Source organism: Salvia miltiorrhiza, unplaced genomic scaffold, assembly GCF_028751815.1.
Source record: "Salvia miltiorrhiza cultivar Shanhuang (shh) unplaced genomic scaffold, IMPLAD_Smil_shh fragScaff_scaffold_21, whole genome shotgun sequence".
Classification (NCBI taxonomy): domain Eukaryota; kingdom Viridiplantae; phylum Streptophyta; class Magnoliopsida; order Lamiales; family Lamiaceae; genus Salvia; species Salvia miltiorrhiza.
Window position 1 is genome coordinate 567,694 of NW_026651446.1, and position 14,340 is coordinate 582,033.

A 14,340-nucleotide genomic window follows, 5' to 3' on the forward strand; every position below is an offset into this window, starting at 1 on the left:
TTTGTTTTGCCCTTAAGTTCAGTGTTGACCGGGATGGCTCAAATTTAGGCAAAATTATAAGTGAATTCAAAAGGATTATTAAGCTCAAAATGGTTGCAAGTGATAGATGTAGGGTTGGTCAGTTTGGCTTAGTGGGCTTAAAGAAAGAAAATGCCTAAATCATTCAATACACCTAGACTGTGTACACAGGGTTCGACCAAGAATCAAGGCAAGTTCTAGCATTCCCCTTAATCAAGATGTCAAAATTCACACAATGAAAGAAAGAATTGTTTTGGCATAAAGTAACAATTTAAAAGCTCAAATCCTCACAAGGTATGCCCAATTCCCTATCCATCGTCCTCAACTACATACGACATAGAGTTTGCTTAATCTTACTCACACAATTGCACTTTCAAATCATCACAAACTGAGAAACCTCGAACGTACAACATGCTTGACACAAACTTAAAAACACAAAAGATACCGGGTCTTCCCTCCCACTCACACACTTTGCCTTAAGGCAAAGGGTGCGAGAACAAGGATTACCCGGTAAAGCAACAACAGACGTCTTGGCCCCCCCCCACACACACACTTTGCTTTAGGCAAAGTGGGTGTGTAGAGGGGGTCAAGAAAAACATAAACTAAAACAGACGAACAAAAACAGAAACACCAACACAAACGATCAAACACAAATCATGAAGACGCAACAAAACAAAACAAACTAAAAACTAAACATCCTAGGGAGGGTAGAATTCAAGGAGCAGGTGCAGGTGGATACCTGAACCCCTGATGCTTGAAAAAGGCTAGGAGGGCCTTCTGGGTTTTCGCCAGTGCTTCCTGGGTCTCGATTATCCTGTTCTCGATCCGATCCAGCCTATCTCTTTCCTCTTCCGACTCTGGCTCCTCCAGCTTCTCTTTCCCTTTTTCCTCAACGGGTCCTTGGGCTTCGGCTGCTGAAGATTCCCTCTCATCTGGATTTATAAATCTGGGAATACCCCGATCTATTTTTACGTCCTTCATGTGGATCAGGGCTTCGATGTTCAACCTCTCAGGCTCAATTCTGGTGTTCCCCTCGTCAATCTCAATCTCATTCATCTCGGCGAAAGTGGTGGTGAATTGAATGCAGGAAAGACTCTGATTTGGCTTGCTGATTATGGAATCGATGTGCTCAATCAGAAAGGCCCCAAAGTTGAGCCTCACCCCACTGTGCATTGCCCAAAGGATAAAGAGATCCTTCTTGGACATAGCATTTCCGCTGTCGAGCTTGCCGAAAAGGGAGTACGAGAGAATGCGATGGCAAACCCTCAGGGCTGAATCGCGAATCCTGTGCCCCTTAACCTTCTGAGTTCTGAACTGGCCTCCATCTCCTATTTCTGCCCACATTTCATCCCATTCCTGTGCAGTGAATGTGGGGATTCCTCTCTTCGCCTCTTTGTAGTCCTTCTTCTGCAGATCCTTAAGCCTAATCATCCCAAGATTTTGGTTGAGCTCATTCACGGACATGTCTCTGATCTCCCCATTCATGGAGAAACTCATGCCCAAAGGACCACAGGCTTGGTTGATGTCCACCTGCACTGATTCAAACACTTCTCTCGCCACCTCCTCGTAGGCGTGCCCTGGCCAATCCAAGAATGCCTTCCATCCGATGTTGTTGAAATACTCCTTTACCTTGTCCACTATGCCCAGGGGTTTTAGTGCGTCCATATCCAGAATCTTGGGCACAGCAATCCCTCTCTCCGCCATCTTCTTGCTCCTTGGTGTAGATGCCGGTTCTTCCTTTATCATTCGGATTGGGTTTGGGTCTAACACCTTCTTCCTCCTTTTTGCCGGAGTTTCTTCTTGCTCCTCGCCGGAATCTCCCTGTTCTTCGCTCTCTGCAGCCGAACCAGATGGTTTGTTTTCTTCAGTGGATGATTCTTTGGCTGGCGTGGCCGATTTCTCGGCTGTCCGCTTCTTCCTCTTCTGGACAGCTGTGATGCGCCTTTTCTTGGACGGCTCTCATTTGCTTTCCTTCGCCTTGTCCGGTGTCGCTTTGCTCTCTCCTTCAACTACATGCTGGTCTCCATCGCCGAGAGTAGGGACGTCGATTTCTGCCGTGAGTTGCTCGATTGCATGTTCGTCTACCGGCGAGGGGCTCTCGGTTAGTGCTAGGGTTTTGGATAAGGGAGTAGGTGTGGTTTCCATCGGAAGTGGTTCTTTATGTGGGGTTTTCTTCAGTGCTTTGGTTTTGACGGTGAGGGGTTTTCTCCGGTAAGGTCGATTTCTGTTCCGTCGGGTATTCCTCTAAGTTTGTTTTTTGGGTCTGGTGGATACCATGGTGGCTGATGGTGGTTTTGGTATTCGAAAGGTCGGGAAGGTGGTGGTGATTATGGGAAGTTGGCTAGTTAGGGGAATGACGTCGTGGTAGGGGTTTTTAGGGTTTTTGGGGGATGTAAAGGGCTGACAACTGTCACTTGATGTGACGTGCGTCTGGTGGTTTCAGCCGCGTTCTGCCCGAGAGCCCTCTTTTGCCCTGGAATCATTGCTTCTTCAATCGACTGTCCTTTTACCCATAACTCCTTCCCTGTTTCTGCAAGACAACTTCATATTTCCGCGAAGGCGGGAAACTAAAACTCGCCCACAGCTGTGGGCATAACCGGGTTCCTGGGCAAACAAAAACGAAAAACGAAATAGACTAAAAGAGAACTAAACGGAAATACCAGGTTACCTCCTGGCTAGTGCCCTATTTATCGTCCTGGGCATGACGTGATACCATCCTATTAATTTGGGGTGCTTGTGGCTGGGTCGAGATCCAGTTCTTCCCCAGCATCGGGCTTATGCCCAAAATAGGCTTTCAACCTTTGTCCATTCACATTGAACACTTTCCCAGATTTCAGGTTCCCAATCTCCACGGCTCCGTTTGGGAATTGGGCCTTCACCACGAATGGGCCGGTCCACTTGGTACTAAGCTTCCCTTGTGCAAACTTGAACCGTGTCTGGTATAGCAGGACCTCTTGCCCATGGCTGAATTGCTTGCTGGTGATCAAGGCATCATGGCTCTTTTTCATTCTTTCTTTGTAGAGAACAGCATTGTCGTATGCCTCCCTCCTGATTTCTTCGAGCTCTTGGATCTCTAACTTCCTTGCCTGCCCTGCGTTGTCCCAGTCATAGTTTACTTTGTTCACTGCCCAGAACGCCTTGTGCTCCAATTCCACCGGTAAATGACACCTCTTGCCATAAACCATTCGATATGGTGACATCCCGAATGGAGTTTTGTATGCAGTCCGATATGCCCATAAGGCATCTTCCAGCTTGAGACTCCAGTCCTTCCCTGTTGGGCCAACGGTCTTTCGCAAAATCGTTTTGATTATGCGATTTGAGAGCTCGGCCTATCCATTGGCTTGTGGGTGATAGGCTGTCGAGACTCGATGTTGGACTCCATACTTTTTGCACAGGTTTTCGACCGAGAAATTGCAGAAGTGGGATCCTTGGTCGCTGATGATTGCTCTGGGTACACCAAACCTGCAAAAGATGTTAGTCTTCAAGAAATTCACCACTACCTTTGAATCATTCGTTGGGGATGTTTTTGCCTCCACCCATTTGGAGACATAATCTACCAAAAGTAGGATGTACAAGTTTCCTCTCGAGCTGGGAAGGGGCCCCATGAAATCCATTCCCCAAATGTCAAAGATTTCCACGGGCATAATGGGCATCATGGGCATTTCATTCCTCCTGGTGATGTTCCCTTCTCGCTGGCATTGCGGGCTACTCTTGCAAATGGTGTAGCTGTCCTTAAAGATAGTTGGCCAATAAAACCCACACTCCAGAACTTTGGCTGCTGTCCTCTTATGCCCAAAGTGTCCCCCACACTCCTTCGAATGACAGAATTCTAGGATGCTTCCTTGCTCCTCTTGTGGGATACATCTTCGAAGCACTTGATCCCCGCATTGCTTCCACATGTATGGTTCAGTCCCATATGTATTATCTGCTATCTTTGGCCAATTTCTTCCTCTGGGCATAAGTATACCCAGGGGTACATACCCAGAGCAGAGATAATTGCTCAAATCAGCGTACCACGGATCTTCTCTTCTTCCCTGGGCATTGAACAATTGTTCATCCGGGAACGTCTCATTGATTGGTTCCCCTTCTTCCTTCCTCACGATCCTACTGAGGTGATCAGCCACTTGGTTCTGTGCTCCAGCTTTGTCCCTTTATCTCCACGTCGAACTCTTGTAGTAGCAGAACCCATCGAATCAGCCTGGGCTTAGATTCCTTTTTGGCCAGAAGGTACTTCAGAGCCGCATGATCGGTGTAGACTGTGGTCTTTCCTCCAAGCAGGTAAGATCTGAATTTTTCAAAAGCGAACACCACTGCCAACATCTCCTTCTCTGTCGTGGAATAATTGACTTGAGCTCCATTCAGTGTCTTTGAGGCATAATAGATGACGTGACTCTCCTTTCCCCGCTTCTGCCCAAGAACTGCCCCTATGGCATATCCATTGGCGTCGCACATTACCTCGAAAGGCATTCCCCAGTCAGGGGGTTGTATTATGGGTGCGGAGATTAGATTGTTCTTCAAGATCTCGAACGCCTCCTTGCAATCCTCATCAAAATTCCATTCCACTTCGTTTTGTAGCAGCCTTGTCATCGGTTGGGCAATCTTTGCAAAGTCCTTCACGAACCTTCTGTAGAATCCAGCATGCCCAAGGAATCCTCGTAGCTGCTTAATGTTCGTTGGATATGGTAGCTTGGCAATGATTTCAATTTTTGCTTTGTCCACCTCTATTCCTCTGCCTGATATCACGTGTCCGAGCACAATTCCTTCTCTGACCATGAAGTGGCACTTCTCATAATTCAACACCAAGCTCTTGTCCACGCACCTCTGCAGTACCTTTTCCAAATTGTCTAAACACGAGTCGAAAGTTTGCCCATACACCGTGAAATCATCCATGAAGACTTCGATGCAATTCTCTAAGAGGTCAGAGAATATGCTCATCATGCATCTTTGGAATGTGCCTGGGGCGTTGCATAGCCCAAATGGCATCCTCCGATAGGCAAACGTCCCAAAAGGGCAAGTGAATGTCATTTTGCCCTGGTCCTCCTCTGCGACCCAAATCTGCATGTAGCCTGAGTATCCATCTAGAAAGCAAAAATATTGATTCCCCGCAAGTCTTTCCAGCATCTCATCGATAAAGGGTAAAGGGAAGTGATCCTTCCTTGTCTTCTGGTTTAGCTTGCGGTAATCGATACACACCCTCCAGTAGGTTTGCAATCTTGTAGCAATCAATTCTCGGAATTCATTCTCCACCACTTGTATGCCCGACTTCTTGGGCACAACGTGCACTGGGCTTACCCACCTGCTATCGGATACTGGGTATATTATGCCCAAATCCAATAGTTTGAGTATTTCTTTCATCACTACTTCCTTCATGGCTGGATTCAGTTTCCTCTGGGGGTCTCTGACTGGAACTGTATCTTCCTCTAGCAATATGTGGTGCATGCATACGGTGGGGCTTATGCCCTTGATATCGGCTAGGGTCTATCCAATTGCTTCCTTGTACTTCCCCAAAGTCATCTTGACTTTGTTCTCGTCTTCAAGTGTCAACTCTGAGTTGATGATAACGGGCAACGTGTCATCCTCGCCCAAGAAGATATACTTTAGGTGTTTGGGCAGAGACTTCAGCTCGAGCTTGGGTGCCCTTTGGATCGAAGGCACTAGTCGGTCTTCCTCCTTCAAGGTTGGGATTTTTAGTGCCTCAATGTAGCTGACCTCTTCGCTCCACTCATTTAGTACTTTCACCGCCTCTTGCAATTGCTCCTCTTGCAAGTCCTCGTCTGTTATGGCATTCTGGATTATTATGTCATATGGCTCCTTGAATGCTACTCTGGGCAAAACCTCCTCAACAACTTTCTCGATCATGTCTACACTTCTCACCATCTCTGTATCGGCTGGATGCTTCATGGCATTGTGTATGTCGAAGGTCACCGTTTCTCCTTCGAACTGACAAGTCAGCTTGCCCGTATCACAATCTATACGAGTCCTGGCAGGTCTTTAGAAATGGTCTGCCCAAAAGTATTACAGGATCTCGTGCTTTTGACTTCCCCATGTCGAGAATGTAAAAATCCGCTGGAAAGATGAGTTCCTCTACTTTGACCAGCACGTCTTCCAATATCCCCTCTGGGTAGACACTTGATCGATCTGCCAGTTGGATTACCACTCGGGTGGGCTTCAGCGGTCCTATCTCCAGGTCCTGGTACATGGATAAGGGCATAACGTTGATGGATGCCCCCAAATCGAGCATCGCCTTCTCCACTTTCATTGTTCCTATCACACAAGGAATGTAGAACATCCCAGGATCTCCACATTTTATCGGCATATCTCTTTGTAAGACCGCGGATACAGATTCTCCCACTTGAAATTTTGCATCATCAGTGTATTTGACTTTCCTAGTGCAGAGTTCTTTGAGAAATTTCGCACATCTAGGCATAGAGCGTAATGCAACCAAAAGGGGCATATTGACTTCCACCTTCTTGAAGATTTTGACCAGCTCGGTTAATTCTTCTTTTTCTTGTTCCTTGGCTGCTCTGCCTGGAAAAGGAAGTATGGGTTCGGTCTGGCTTGATTTCTCTTTTCCCTTCCCAATCGCCTTCAGCTTTGCCTCTTTCTCTCTGGCAAATTCTTCCTCATCTGCTGATCCCATTCCGACTTGCTCGTTAATCTCTGATTTTTCTCGTTTTTTCTCTGTCACCACTTCGGGTAGTTCCTTTCCTCCTCTGAGTGTCATGGCATTCACCTTCTTCACCTCCACTTGGGCCGGGAGTGTCCCTTGTTTGCTTTCAAGTCTGGCAACTGCTTGGGCAAGATGTGATAGTTGGGAGTTCACATTCTGCATTCCTCCTCTTGTCTCCATTATGAATTTTTCGGTCTCACTCTGGAACTTCACTTGTTGCTGAGCCATTTGATGCACTAGCTCTGATAAGGAAGACCCTCTTGCTTGTTGAGGTTGTTGCGAGTATTGTGGTGGGTTACTCGTTTGCCCTTGGTTTGGCCCCAAATAGTGGTTGTTGCCGTACCTAAGGTTCTCATGTTGCCTCCATCCTTGATTGTTATACTGCTGTCTGTAGGGCTCAAAAGGTTTCTGGTTCTGCCCTCCATTGTTTCCTCCTGGTTGTTGTCCAATGGCATTAAGCTCTTCATCTTCGAAAAGTTGTGGACATTCATCGGTTGCATGTGAAGTTGCCATGCAGAGTTGGCATGCCTTCACAAGCTTCCGAATGTTGGGTATTCCCTGATTGGATGCTCCTTGGTTCGTCATAAACTTCTCGAACATGTTGCACAGCTTATCCAACTTTTCGTCTTGGGCAGAGGTGGCTGGCGTCAGAGGGTTCCTGACTATAGTTCCTTCCTCATCTCTCGATTCCTCTGCCATGTCGGCTATGAGCTTGAAAGCCTCCGCTGCGGATTTATTTAAGATCGATCCTCCACATGCAGCGTGTAACCATTGCCTATCTTGCCTCCGGAGTCCTCCCACGAAATACCTAATAAGGTCATGATCCGGTATTTGGTGTTGTGGGCATTTGGCCAGCATTTGCTTGAACCTTCCCCAATACTCATATAGAACTTCTGCTGATCCCATCTTTATATTGCTTATTCGAGTCCTCAGATTCTGGACCGGGCAGCTGGAAAATATCGCTCCAAAAACTTGTTTTGTAGCTCCTGCCATGTTCGGATACTTCCTTGGCTAGCGCTCCATCTCTACTTCTAACAGAGAGAACGGAAAAAGTGAGGAGTTGGATGTATTCGCCAAGTGCTTGGCTAGCGGTGCGCACCGTTCCACATGCCATTTCAAAGTCTTGGAGATATCTTTGAGGGTCCTCTCCGGGCATATCACTGTATTTGGGCAAAATCTGGATAAGAGTATGCTTCAGCTCCCAATTTCCAGTGATCTCAGGCAGTACTATGGCTGAGGGTCGGAGGTTCAGGTTGCTTGGAAACATCATGTCTCGGAGAGTTTTGTTGGCGTTATCATTCTGCCCTTCTGGATTTTCTGCCATCTCTCTCTCCGCTGCTCTCTGTCTCTCTGCTTCTAATTGTCTCTCTCTGGCTTGTGCCTCTTGTTCTGCCCTGCGTCTAGCCGCGTTGTTCTCTCGAGCAATTCTTTCGATATCCTCGTGGAACAAACGCATGCACAAACGTGAAGGTAAAACTCACACAAAAAATCACAAAAGAGATTACTAGCGCTCTCAGTTCCCCGGCAACGGCGCCAATTTGACGGAACTGTCGTTTGAGCTTCGTGCAAATAAAATAATCCTGTGCCCACAACTAGATTAGCTAGCGATAAGTCCAGAGTTGAATCCACAGGGAACTGAGCAGTAACTTCTCCTGCAAGGGTGTCACTAAAAAGGTTTTGTTTTCCTCGGTGTTCTGACCAAAATGTGGTTATGGGCAGAACAGATATCCAATCTAAACTGAAATAACAAAAGAGATAAATCAAATAACAAAACAATTCTGACTTGGGTTCTAATCACTAAACATGAATTGACACTCGATCATTGGTGCAAAGAGTAGTCACTATATTCACATACCAGTGGTTATAGGCATAAGAATGGTTGTGCCCCTATTGTCACTCGTCACGCACACAACAAACCCCCTGCCCAATCTATCCTTTCAGTTTATGATTCCTTAGAAGGGTCAGCTAATGGAAATCAACTACCCCGGACAACATCCACGCTCTCTGCGATGGCCTATCGCTAGTTGTGCTTTGCCCAGAATGCTTTAAGAACTAAATAGACCCACTTGACTCTTACGCCGATATTTCACAGCAGTCACGGCTCCAACACCAGTTGTACTATTTTGGAGGTCGATGGCAACTCGCCTTTTACCCAAAGTATTACTTGTGGCCAGAACTCCCTAGTTAACTAGTGATCAATTAATTAACCAAGTTGTTACAACCTTTTTGGAATCAAACCTAGTGTATCGGGAATATGATCATATAGTTATTATGCCCAAATTAGACCTCTCGAGTTTATTCATTCATGCTTAGATCATCTTACCCCAAATCAGAATATAAACTTAGCCAACCATAACGTAAATAACACAAGCAAAAGATATAAAAGAAAACATAACTGGAATTGAAATGACTTAAATGAAAATGAAAGTACCTACGGCCGAAAGTGCCGTGCAAAACATAAAATGCAAAGTACTAGAAATTGCCCCGCAGCCTGGGCTAGCTTTTACTCTCAAAATGAAGTACACCAAGACAGAAATTCAGCACCCTTGGCTTGTGAAGCTCTTCGGGTATTTATAGGAGTCATTAGGGTTTGAAGGCCCAGCCCATGACTTGCGGCCGGATCCATGCAAGCATGGAGATGCGTATCCTTTTTCAGACCTAATCTTCATGAAGATATATTTCCTTTTGGATAAGGCTGTGATTTGACCTTATCGGTCTCTTTTGGATAGCTACCGCCTTCCGCCTTTCTCGGACTCCCACTTGCACTTCTTCCTCGCTCATCTGTTGCACCTCTGTCTTCTCTTTCCTTCCTTCTTTCTCTCGCCTGCCAACTCTCGTGCGGTACTTATGGACATAAGGGAAAATCCTGCTTCCACAATCCCTTTGCTTCTGGCGCATACCTCTTTCACGAGAGGTGGCAGCGCTTTCGACCCCTGGAATGTTCTGAGGATTCTTCTGCTCAGCTGATTCCCGCTGCTCGGAGGATTCCTTTGATCGGATGACTTCTCTGCGCTGGCGGTCAGAGTAATGACCTACGCTCTGGCTTTTGATTTCTCTGGCGAAGCCGACTCCTCTGCGCTGGCGGACTCCTCTGCCCTGGCAGACTTCTCTGGCAAAGCCGACTCCGCTGGTGGCTACGATTCCTCTGCCCTTTTCGAATCCTCTGATACTCCATTTCTCTGGCATTTTGGCTTCTTCCCCGCAAGTTGGTTCCTATCATTGAACTATGCCCTCCCAGGCGACCAAACCACACAAACACACGGAAAAACGACTCGATCTAGACTTAGAACAAACACAAAAACAGAGCACAAACCTGGGCTCATCAGTACCGAGTCAGCTTCCAACTCTAACAAGATCTTTAAAGCCCAGACAAAAGCTTCGTATTCGGCCTCGTTATTAGATAAGCGCTGCTCATATTTAATAGCAAACTGTAAGTCATCGTCCGTGGGGAATTGAATATAAATGCCCACGCCGCAGCCCTCTTTGGTGACAGACCCATCGACTAATGCTTTCCAGGGCTTCTGTTTTTCTGCTCTGGTAGTCTCCTGTATGAAATCTGCCAAAGCTTGTGCTTTGATTGTCGTTCGTGGTTCGAAGTCCACGTCATATTCGCTCAATTCAAGTGCCTACTTCACCATCCTCCCCGACAGGTTCGGTCGCCCCAACGTTTGTTTAAACGAAAATGACGTATGCACGATGACCTTGTGCGCCAGAAAGTATGGTCGTAACCTTCGAGCCGTGACCAACACGATCAGCGATGCCCGCTCAATTTCGGAGTAATTCAGCTCTGCTCCCTGTAACATCTTGCTGACAAAATAAATTGGCATCTGCTGCCCCCGTTTCTCCCTGATAAAAACTGATCCTAAAGATTCCATCCCCACTACTATGTATAGGTATAAAATTCTCCAACTTTTGGCTTGGTAAGCACTGGAAGCTCCGCTAGATATTTTTTCAACTGATCAAATGCTTGCTGGCAATTTTGAGTCCATTCGAATTTTGTTCCTTTCCGCAGAATTTTAAAAAAAAGGTAAACTTTGATCCGCCAATCGAGAGATAAATCGCCCAAGTGCTGTGAGTCTCCCATTTAATGTCTGCACCTCTTTGATATTCCTGGGCGGTGTCATGTTCATGATAGCTTGTACTTTATACTTGTTTACCTCGATGCCCTGCGCGGTCACCCGATAGCTCAAGAATTTTCCCATTCTGACCCCAAACGTACATTTCTTCGGATTTAGCATCAGTCTGTGCTGCCGGATAACCCTGAACACCTTCTCCAGGTCTGACGGGTGTGAAGTGGCAGCCCTACTTTGAACCATCATATCATCAACATATACCGACATAGTACGCCCAATTTGATTTTGGAAAATTATGTCCATCATACGCGAATACGTAGCTCCAACGTTCTTAAGTCCAAATGGCATTCTAGCAAATCCAAAAACCCCACAACATACCGCGAAGGCTATCTTTGTGATGTCTTCCGGGTGCATGCTGATTTGATGATAGCCCTGAAAGGCATCCATCATGGACAACAACTCATACCCAACAGTTGAGTCGACTAACTGATCTATACGGGGCAAAGGGTAGCAATCTTTTGGGCAAGCTGCATTTAGGTCCCTATAGTCCACACACATTCTCCATTCATTTTCTTTCTTCTCGACCATCACTGCATTGGACAGTCAAACAGGATACTGTACTTCCACGATATGACCCGCCCGTATTAAAGCTTTTACTTGTTCCCTGATCGCTGCATCATTTTTTGGCCCAAAATGCCTTATTTTCTTAATAACCGGCTTCTTTGTCGGATCCATGTTCAAGCAGTGCTCCGCTAGAGTTCGGTCAATCCCTTTCAGATCAGCTGTGGTAAAACCAAACACATCTGCACTGGGCCGCAAACATTCTATCACTTTCCTCTCCAGAGCTGGAGACATCTCAATACCCACTCGAGTGGTAAACCCTATTTTTCTTGAGAATAACTCCACTAACATGCTTCTGTCATTGGTTGATATCATTGGTTGTTTCTCGGGAGACCTCCCGATCTCCTCGATCTCAGCTTGCTCTGCCGTATTCCCGGAGCTACCTCCAGCTCTGGCAGTCTTCACCGCTGGCCCTCCTTGCAAACTTTGCGTTCTCTTAGATCCAGCCTAGGCCTTTACGCTCTTGACAAAGCACTCTTTTGAGGTAATCTGATTCCCAACCACTTCTCTAACCCGACCGCCTTCAAGTGGGAACTTCATTTTCAAATGGTACATTGAAATCACAGCCTGGAAAGCATTCAGTGCTGGCCTCCCAATGATTATATTATAACTTGGTTTTGGAAAGTCCACCGCCAAGAATTTATGAATACGAGTTCGCAAAGCCCCTTCCCTTCCCCACGTCATTGGCAGCTCCAAAGATCCCAGCGGTAAGATAGGTTCTCCCGTAAAACCATACAATGGGTTGCCTGGCAGTTTCAGGGTGGTATCTAGGGCCATGACTATCAAACAATCTTTGTAAATTATGTTCACGGCACTTCCCGAATCTACAAATATGTGGTGCACAGTGCAATTTGACACATCTACAGAAAAAACTAAAGCATCATCATGCGGGTGTACCAGCCCGGCATGGTCTTCCGGCCCAAAAAAATACTCGGCTCCCTCGCAGCGCTGTGGATAGTCATGACTTGATTTGGAAAAGTTTTAGCCCTGCACGAACGAATGTTCTGCTTCCGCGCCCTGTTGGATATGGGCCCATTTTCTTCGCTGATAATCATGTGTACCTGCCTCTTTTCCTCGCGGGACAGAGGAGCGGCCCTACGATCATCCCTTGGGTTCCCTTGCTCTCTCCCAGCTCTGGGATTATAATCATTGTCCTGCAAATGCAAGGGTGGTGTATGTTTCACAAATTGATCCAGCCTTCCCCGTCTTACAAAAATTTCCAATTGGTGATGCAGGTGCCCTCAGTACTCTATAGGATATCTGTAATGATTATGGTACTGGCAGAGCAGACCATTCAGCCCAGGCTTAGGGGCCCCTGCAGCAAAGTCTCGCGGAGCACGAAACCATGGTTCATTCTTGATCAAATGAAAGATCTCTTCTTGAAGTTTGTTCATTGGGGTCTGATCAGTGAGTCGATTAACATTATACACTCCTTTAAATGTTTTCTCGTTGCGAATAGGTTGGTATGTTGGCTGTACTTCTCTCGGTAGCACTCGAGGTGGCAGTTCCCTGTATGGTGCTTTCCCTTGATAACGAGTGTCTGATGATTCAGTTTTGTTTTCCACCTTCTTGGGCTTGTTACCACTATATTCTGTTTTTCGAGCAGCTCTAGCTTCTTCCAATTGTATGTACCCTGGGAGTCGGGCTAGAATATCATCAAAGTCACGTGGTTGTTTTACCTGTAAATGATCAAACAAAGCCCCAGGTCTTAAGCCACGTACAAAGGCATAACCCTTAATTTGAGATTCAGCTTTGGGCACTTCCAGAGATGCCTTGGTGAAACGAGCGGCAAACTCCTTTAGAGTCTCAGTAGGTTCTTGTTTTAAGTCCATCAATGACATAGCAGTCTTTGCAGCATGCTTAGAGCTTGCAAACTGGCAAATGAAGGCATCATGTAGCTGTTCAAAAGAATGAATAGGATCCGGCTCCAGAGCTCGGAACCACTATTGAGCCATCCCAGTTAATGTAGTAGAAAAGATTCCACGCTTAATCCCTTCTATGTACTGATGTAACATAATCATGGTTTCAAATCTAGCCATGTGTACCTCCGAGTCATCGGATCCATCGTATTCCATGTTAATGGGTTAATAGTGACGAGGCAACGAATCTTCCAAGATGTACTCCGAAAATAGACTTGATCCCGTCCTAATGGTAGTCTCAGGATAATACTGGTGACGACAACTTTCCCCTTTTCCCTCACCTGGAAAGTGCTGACTGGCATGCTTTGGCTTACTCTCGCCAGCTCTGCTGGCATGCTTGTTTTTCTCCTTCAGATGAATATGTCGATCCCGGTGACTCTCAGCCCTGGAATGGGTAAAGTCCTCATACCGTCCCCTCTTTCATGAGACAACCTTGCTTTTTTCCTTCTCATTTTCCTCGATATGTGATGCCCCGCTCTTTTAAATACATATTAGATTAAATATGTGCATTAGTTATAAAATTCTTTTAATTATTTATGGTGATTATTTTGTTCAGATAATATTATTTCAGCAAAAGTCTGTATAAGAGATACAGAGCTGCGATTTAATATTCAGTCATGAATGAAACCAATAATTAAATTTATTGGTTTAACTATACGTTTGAGACTTTGTTTTACCAGTTTATTGATTTAATCAATATTATTAGAAAATTTAGATTTATAACCGATTTTATAAATCGTGTTATTTAAATCAAATTGCTAGAATTATAACTTGAGATCATATGCATAATAATTCTATTATTTCGCGTTATATGTGTTAAGGTATTAAGTCGCGAATTAATTCCGACTTTCACGTATTAAATCTCAAGATTGAGGATTTAATTTATATAAATACGACGAGTATTTATTAAACGAGAATTGGAGAATTATTACAGGAACTAGGAGAAACTAGATCACGGCACTACACGTATGTCTCGATTTTTCATCCAACACATCAATTCCTACACTATTTCCTACACTATTCCCTACACTATTCCCTA

At 45.7% G+C, this 14,340-nt stretch overlaps 2 protein-coding genes across 2 annotated transcripts; both read right to left on the reverse strand.

The window, feature by feature from the left end:
- Positions 1-2,738: 2,738 nt before the first annotated feature.
- Positions 2,739-3,203, reverse strand: LOC131002808 (uncharacterized). Its single transcript, XM_057929275.1, has one exon. It carries the CDS (start codon positions 3,201-3,203, stop codon positions 2,739-2,741), a length of 465 nt encoding a protein of 154 aa, XP_057785258.1.
- A 2,777-nt stretch (positions 3,204-5,980) lies between these two features.
- LOC131002809 (uncharacterized) lies at positions 5,981-7,387 on the reverse strand. The gene has a single exon (XM_057929276.1). The coding sequence runs from the start codon at positions 7,385-7,387 to the stop codon at positions 5,981-5,983; it is 1,407 nt and encodes a 468-aa protein (XP_057785259.1).
- Positions 7,388-14,340: the final 6,953 nt, after the last annotated feature.

Coding starts and splice junctions, on each gene's coding strand:
- LOC131002808 (XM_057929275.1), bottom strand. CDS start 3,203: ATGGTTTATGGCAAGAGGTGTCATTTACCGGTGGAATTGGAGCACAAG.
- LOC131002809 (XM_057929276.1), bottom strand. CDS start 7,387: ATGGCAGAGGAATCGAGAGATGAGGAAGGAACTATAGTCAGGAACCCT.